This window comes from Sinocyclocheilus anshuiensis, unplaced genomic scaffold (genome assembly GCF_001515605.1).
Source record: "Sinocyclocheilus anshuiensis isolate Anshui unplaced genomic scaffold, SAMN03320099.WGS_v1.1 scaffold1303, whole genome shotgun sequence".
In the NCBI taxonomy this organism is placed as follows: domain Eukaryota; kingdom Metazoa; phylum Chordata; class Actinopteri; order Cypriniformes; family Cyprinidae; genus Sinocyclocheilus; species Sinocyclocheilus anshuiensis.
In genome coordinates this window covers 644168-652632 of record NW_015537954.1, presented here as the reverse complement: position 1 = coordinate 652632, position 8465 = coordinate 644168, and the positions used below count along the sequence as shown (strand labels likewise).

Sequence of the window (8465 nt, the reverse complement as noted above, 5' to 3'; positions counted from 1 at the left end):
ATTGATCTTACTCCAAAAACACCCGTTAACCTTGTAATTGCAAACAATCAGGCTACATTAATTTATGTAATTTATATGTATATTAAAATACTGGTAAATATAAACATTACAGCCTATTTCCCTCACTCTACAACAAATATTTTAACGGTATTCAGAACAGAACAAGAATGAAAAATAAGTAGTTATAAAAAAAAACACAAATTAGGCTACAGTGGCAAACAGCATACAAACTGAAACGGCATCATCTCATACCACAAGAATTCCATTTTTTCCATTTTTGCAATATTTGCAACATTTAGTTGCTTAACTATTATTCAATATGTCGCCTAATATACTTCACGCATTCAACTAGAATCCAAATGTTTCCATTTTTGCCATATTTGTAACATTTGGTTGCTTAACTATTATTCATTATGTAGCCTAAACATGGCTTTATACTTCACTCATGCTCTAATATCCGCGTTAAATCCTTCACATGCATACAAATGTTTGTTTGGGCGCTGCACGCTGATTTCACAGCGGACCTTTAAAATAAATAGTGTGACTTTTATGTTTTATTTTAGTTATTTTAGTTTGATGATGAATGGCTGAAATGTCAGGCAACGCTAGAACTAACGTTTGTGTGTGCGATCAGAGCGATCAGACGGATTAAATCAAACAAAGATATAAAGAAAATAAATAAAATGCATTAAGAGTGTCACAAAAACGAGCCTATGTTTTTTTCCCTCTTTTGTTAATCTGTTAATTATATTACAGCCTATTATATATTTTGTGTATTCTATATTTTGTGGTTCTATTTATTTTATTCCTTTTCTAGACTTAGAAAGTAACCTAAATGAACAAAATGCTGTCATTCCTACAAAAAATGAATCGTTTGAGCGAATCGTTTGGGAGTCGTTGAGCAAATAAGGTAAAAATAAGTGCATATTATAAGACAATTGAACTTGCATGCATGTCAACCTGTTGTTGGGGACTCCCAAAACCAAAATATGAACCTTTCATAACCCATAATAGGGGCACTTTAATAAATAGTCTGTAGATTAATAAAAGCATTAAAGACAAACGTGTTTTAATTACTTTAAGGAATAGTTCAGGCAAAAATGAAAAATTGCTGAATGTATTCACCCTCAGGTCATATGAGATATGAGTTTGTTTCTTCATCAGATTTGGAGAAATGTAGCATTGCATCACTCACCTAACAACTCCCCTTAGCCGTTATAAATTCACTGTAAACCACGGCTTCTTGAGGCTTATTGCTTTATTTTAAATAAAATAATAGACTAAATAATAAAGTGTGATAATACTATTTTATTTCAAAATAAAAAGGTAGTATTAAATACAAATGCAATTATTTTATAGTAAACTTAAAATTAAAATGATAATATTTTTATTATTATTTTAATTAGAATTTTCATTATTTTCAAACTTAAAATCAGCAAGCTTTTATTTTGGCGGGTTGCCGGCAAGTAAGTATATACGCTCCCGGGTTCAGCGCTGCCGATCGAAGAGCATCAGTGAACGAAATGTCACAGTTTTGCTTTCAGTTTGAACAGAAATCTTATACATTACAGTTTGCCGATCTAAAATGGTAATTGTGCATTAACAGCTGACAACCACGTGGGTACGCATATGCGCTGTCTAAAATTATTTACACAGCGCATTATTAATTTTGGTTGCACATGCGGACCTGCGGACCACTTATGTGCACCCCTGGTTATTATGGATTACGAACTCGTATTTTAGTTAAAAGCGTCTTAATGCTGGATTAGTTTCAGCTTTTGTCTTCTCCAGATGTTAACTGATGGACTGGAGTGCTGTGGATTATTGTGATGTTTTTATCAGCTGTTTGGACTCTCATTCTGACGGCACCCATTCACTGCAGAGCATCCATTACTGAGACACTGATGCAGTGCTACATTTCTACAAACCTGATGAAGAAACAAACTCATCCTAATCCTGATGGACTGAGGATGACTAAAATTTCCACATTTAATTTTTGGGTGAACTACTCCTTTACCATGAAAGCATAAACTCTTTTCTAGCTGAGCATTTGTTTCTCTCACTTTGACGGCCTCGAGGATGCGGATCGCACTGGCCAGATCATTCAGTCTCCTGCAGGCGCGCAGAGCAGAGTCCAGGATCTTCGGCTCTGGAACGAGGTCGTATCCAATCAGAGTGTTCATTCCTGGAGAGAAAGAAAAGAAAAATCACAAACATATTCATGAACATCAGAAATGTTTCTCGAGCAGCAAATCAGCATATTAGAATGATTTCTGAAGATCATGTGACACTGAAGACTGGAGTAATGATGCTGAAAATACAGCTGCGCATCACAGAAATAAATTACAGTCAAACCAAAAATTATTCAGACACCAGATATAATATTTGATATTTTTTTTACTAGTCGATGCAGGACACTATAGTTCATTTATGTACGTGAGGATAGCAAAATAAAGTAAAGTGTGACATATTATACCCAAAATTCTTCATACCAGTAAAATGGATAAAAATGTGTGACCAAATATTATTCAGACACTTTGACCTGAACATGTTCGGCTTAAGCAGGGCTTCTACAGACATGAACAAGTTAAACGTAAGACTTTTTAAGATCTTTTTAATACCACCTTATATGAAATTTAAGACCTAAACCTGTAATGGAAATACACATTATATTACATACATATATGTAATATTTAATGTGTTTAACGTAAAAAGAAAACAAAATATCATCACTGTAATAAATTATATTTATTACTAAGATATACAGTGAACTTTTAATGTCAGCAGACAACATTCCATACAAAATATCCACACAAAAGCACCGCATCACTGAGATTTTTGGTGGTGCATACAATTTATTCTGAAGCAATATTTTCATCAGTTCTTTTTCCAACAGGTACATCTGGAAAAAGGGGGGTCGTCTTATAATCAGGGTCGTCTTATATTCGGGCCAATACGGTAATACACTGCTTGAAACTATAATTGTTCAGAATGTGTGTTCAATAATTTAATTTTAAAATAACCTAAAAATAACTCACAGAGAATGTTCCCTAATGGTTAGTTTTAGGTTATTTTTTATATGCTTTTTTACATAATTTTGAATGCTTTTTAGCGTCGTGAGAATATTCAGCAAAATAGCTCACTTGTCACGGTGTTACTTAACTATATCATGTTATGACTAAACTAAACATTTTGAATTTTTAGAGTTTATGTGTGCGGTTACGCTAATTTATTCTGAAGTCTCTCACAAAGAGACAAACAGCGCGACCTTGATACCAGAAATACACCATCCATTATCAATCGCTGTTTACATTGAATGTAGGCTAATAAAATTAGAAGAATCATTCTCGTGTTTCCACGCTTCGCTGTTTTTTTAGCGGTAATGTGACCAAAAATAGTTAAGACACATCGAATCTGAATTTAAGACTTTTAAGGCCTTTTATTCGGAAAACGTTATTTAAGACTTTTTAAGGACCCGCCCGCGGACGCCCTGTTAAGTGTTTTTTCTTTAATTGCTAATGCGATCTTTTTACACCACAGACTGAACTGAATGAAGCATTGCTTGGTAACTAGTTGAGCTAAATTGGTTTTATCTAATTGTGTTCTTAAATGTAACAACTGACAGCTAATCAACCGAATTCATTACATACCTTTCTATCAAAGTTATCTGACATTATCAAGATGAATTTGTTTTGAGTTCTTGTCATATTTTATAACCATTTTCTAAACTATAGTGAATAAACTGTGATAATATGAGAAGGCGTCTGAATTAATTTTGGTTTGGCTGTACACATTTGAAAAGATATTGACATAGAAAACATATATTTGAAATTGTAATAATATGTCAGTGTTTTTAGTGTACGGTCACCTTTGTGCAGCTCCCAGGTGTCCAGGTCTGGTTTGCTGAAGTATGTCACCCAGCGGGAGTCAAACTCCTCATCTGTCTCCACTTTAGCATGAGAGTAACATCTGACAGCCAGAGGAGCTGCAAAACAAGAGGAAACACACATTCTGACTGGAGAACCTGCCATAATATAAACTACTGTAACTACTGTAGGCCTATATATAAACAATAACACACGAGTCAAGTGTTATTGAGAGTTCAGTGGCTGATGTGGGTCATTACAAAGACACACACACACACACACACACACACACACACACGCACAGAGAGACAGAGACACAGACACACACACAGAGACAGAGACACACACAGACACACACAGACACACACACAGAGACAGAGACACACACAGACACACACACACAGACAGACAGACAGACACAGACAGACACACACTCTCACACACACAGACAGACACACACACTCTCGCACACACACATGCACAGACACTCGCAGAGGCCACATTGACTAAAATGCAACAAAAATTACGGGATATTCTTGTAATTTTATATTGTTATTTTCTGAAGTGAACATGACAAAGCTGCAAATAATTGATTGCATCGGGTTTGAATGTAAAACAGCACCTTATGAGGGCGATATTTACCTAAACATAGTTTTCTTAAAGTAAAAAGTATTCTTTAGTATTCTTTAGAATAATTGATACAGCAGTATTACATGTATGAAGCAAAATAAAGCACATAACCCTTGTTCATCAACTAAAAAATAACAATAATGACAGAAATAATTTTTGAGAAGATGCATGAAATGGTGAGGAAGCTGAGATTTGACATCGCTTTCGTAAACCGGTATTTGAACACATACGTCTGCGGTTTAGACTAAGAAACAGTTCTTTGCTTCATAAGTGCGGCGCTAGATGACAGCAGAAGCTCAGAAGCGCTGGGGCCTCGGAGAGTGACGTCATCACGGCCCACCCGGTTCGAGAAAACACAAACTATTATTATTATTAGTTTTTGATCTTTTCTTTATTTGTTCTGTTCCTGCCTTTCTTTATGGTCATAAAAAAGCTATTTAAATGCATCTATCTCTTTTAACAGTCATTGTCAACTTTGTTTCTGCTCTTCTCTTCCATATGTTCAGATGACACTGGATGTATTGCTGATACGTTATGTGTAATGTATGCAAAGTTGTATTTCATTAATGTCATCTCTGAATTGTTTGCAATTAAAAAAAAAAAAACAGCTGCAGAAACTTGGTTAATCCCCTTTAAATATTGCATCAATAACAAAACTAAAGAAATACATTTTAAAATGTTGCATACCATCTACCCTGTTAAATCAATAATTTCAAGATACTCTGATATTGATGATTTATGCTCCTTTTGTAAAAATGAGAAAGAGGTGTAAAATTGTAAAATGACCCCCAATTTTATTTTTTATTGTTGTAATCTAGTAAAGGATAAATACTGTTTTTCTTTAAAGGATATTATTGTGTACTATGAAAACAATGTTAACAAAGGTCTTGAATACATTGTTAATTTATTCATATTGCTGGCAACATTGTATATACATAAACAAAAATGCTTAAAAAAATTTCATCCCCAATATTTAAGGTATTTTTAGTGGAATTTGATTGTTTTATATCTTCTCTGAAATTGTTAAAAAACAAAAAGTCATTAACATGTTACTAAAGTTCCCGTTACTAATTAATGCCACACTTTGTATAGCACTGACTGCCTTATGCTATGCTCTGTTTGTTATTTGTTCTATTTTCATTCATAAAAAAAATAAAAAAAACAGCTGCAGAAACGAGCAGCAAAATTAAACACTTTCAAATCAATCATGAGTGATGAATATTAATAGTTAGAACATGTCTACGTTACATATAGTGCATTATCTATAGCAAGCATAAAGTAGAAGACCACATAAACCACCAAAACAATGAATGAATGAATGAATGAATACTTAGGGTTATTATAGTTAACTACAACTAAAACTATAACTACAACCAAAACTTAAACTGATTTTGTTTTACCTAGTTGACAATTGATTTTCATTGTACTAAAAGAATTAAACTAAAACTGAAATGCAAATTATTAAAAACTGCATATTTACAAAAACAATAAAGATTACAAAAGCACACAACAAAATTACTAAAACCTGTAACTAAAATGTAATTAAATATAATATGATACGATAAGATAAAATAAATTAAAGCACTTTGTGCATATTAGTTATTGTTAACTACAACTTAAACAATAAAAAAAACATTACTTCAAATTAAGGCAAAATGTCTTATTTTAATTTAGTTTACTTGTAATATAATGTAAATAAATAACAAACTAAAAGTAAAATAAAAATGAATTAAAAACAATATAGATGCATTTAGAAAAAAAAAACAAGACTAATAGAAAAGACAAAAGCACAGCACAATTACTAACATTCAAATACAAAAATAACATTCTTTTAGATAACACTCTTAAAAATAAAGGAGCTTAAAACACAGCGATGCCATAAAGAACCATTGTTCTTTAAAGAACCATCTTTCTCTTTGAAAGAACCTTCTTTCGCCACAAAGAAGCTTTTGTGAAACTGAAAGGTTCTTCAGATGTTAAAGGTTCTTTACGGAACCATTTAGACTAAAAAGGTTCTTCTGTGACATCGTGACGCACCTTTATTTCTAAGAGTGTAGGATCTCAGTGATATTAACTGCACATAAAATCCAAATGAACTATTTTTGTCTTCATGATCTTTGATATAATAACTTGTTCCGACTTTCCTCTTTAGCTGCCATCATCACTCACAGACACTCTCATAAGCCTGAGGCCTTCACGGTTAGGCCTGAGATATAATTACACAAAGCTTTGAAACGTTCAGATCATTTGCTGTAGCGCGGTCTACAACAGGTTTGCAAGTGTGCATCACAGTATTTGAGCTTGTGTGAGAAAATAAGATTCCTCAAACGCATCTCATTGTGCAGAATGATTTTAGGTCATTAGCGCTTTCAGATATTCCTACAATTATCTCCGATTTCCTCCTGTTTCGACTGTGTCCTGCCTCTCAGGCATTAATCAGAGCTTGTTTGATGTGTGTAATCCGCTAATGTTGTTCAGTACGTAAACTCTGCCAGGCTTTTATTCAGCGGACATTATCGTGTCTCACAGCTTTGACTCCAGCACTGCAATTACACCCTCAACTGCTCCCATTAATTCAACACGCAGGAATTTCTGAGAGCAAAACGGCTCTCTCTGCACGAGCTGTCAGACGATCCTGATCCGGGTCCAGCTAGTGCCTGGAGAAGAGCACAACGCAAGCACAAGACCAGACTGGTCTGGGAACAGCAAAGCAGGACATTTAAGACACAATATGCATGAGACGTTCTTCGCAAATTATTAGAAAAATCATTTAAATTTAGAAAAATAATTTTTTTAATCGATCCTTTAAAATTGCATTATCAACATGAATGTGTCTTGCAGCAAATGTAAGTGTTCTGACTGATGCTTTACATTCATTTTGGAATAAGCACAGTAGTTTAATCCACAAAAGGAGCTTCTGAAGGTTTGTTTGTCTTCTCACTATATCTTTGGATGATGTCTGTGACATTCTATTTAAAACTATCCCAGCTAACAGAAAACGTTCTCAGAATGCTCTGGCAAGGTTCACTCAACGTTATGAACAAGCATACTTACAGTAACATTAATAGAACATTTTGTTCAAGGTTATGTGGTCATTAAAAATGTTCTCAAAATGTCATTTATACATTATTCACAGAATGTTTTTTTTTTTTATAAAAAGTTTTAGTTTACATTTTTTTAAAATGTATCTACTTGTTTTAGAACGTTAGGTGAACATTCAAAAGTAACGTTCCCATCATGTTTTGGAATATTAATGTTTCTTTAACCTTTGCATAACCAATGTTTACAAACCTGGATGTTTTGAACGCTCAGAGAACATTTAGAAATAACTTTTTAATAATTTAATTGGAATGTCTTAGAACATATTTTTGTTAGCTGGGTTAAAGGTAGTTCACCCAAAAAAATGAAAATTTGCTGAAAATGTGTTCACTCTTAGGCCATCCAAGATGTAGGTGAGTTTGTTTCTTCATCAGGTTTGGAGAAATGTAGCACTGCATCAGTGTCTCAGCAATGATGCTCAGCAGTGAATGGGTGCCGTCAGAATGAGAGTCCAAACAGCTGATAAAAACATCACAATAATCCACAAGTAATCCACAGCACTCCAGTCCATCAGTTAACATCTGGAGAAGACAAAAGCTGAAACTAATCCAGCATTAATACATTGAGTCCATAATCCATAATAACGCTTCCTCCAGTGAAAAAGTGCATCTCCTGTTATCTCTCACATCAAAATCCAGCCACATATTAGTTTAGAGCTGTTTAAACGCTGCTTGATCTGTGCAGATTTCTCTCCTGATTCACACCAGAACACTGACTCACTGGAGGAAGCCTTATTATGGATTATGGACTCCTATTATAACTCATCTACATCTTGGATGGCTTGAGGGTGAGCACATTTTCAAGGTTTTTTTCATTTTTTGGTCAACTATTCCTTTAATATCCTTGTCAGATTATATGGTGGATGGCAAC

At 34.0% G+C, this 8465-nt stretch overlaps 1 protein-coding gene across 1 annotated transcript in view; it reads right to left on the bottom strand.

The window, feature by feature from the left end:
• The window catches only part of LOC107665137 (cytochrome c oxidase subunit 5A, mitochondrial-like), a 23916-nt gene extending 19870 nt beyond the window's left edge, over window positions 1-4046 (bottom strand). Inside the window, exons 1-2 of the mRNA XM_016455908.1 lie at window positions 3869-4046; window positions 2064-2185 (exon numbers count right to left, since the gene is read on the bottom strand). Coding sequence (XP_016311394.1) covers window positions 2064-2185; window positions 3869-4031 — 285 coding nt within the window. The 5' untranslated portion in view covers window positions 4032-4046. The remainder of the gene's footprint in view (window positions 1-2063; window positions 2186-3868) is intronic.
• Between the last annotated feature and the right edge of the window lie 4419 nt (window positions 4047-8465).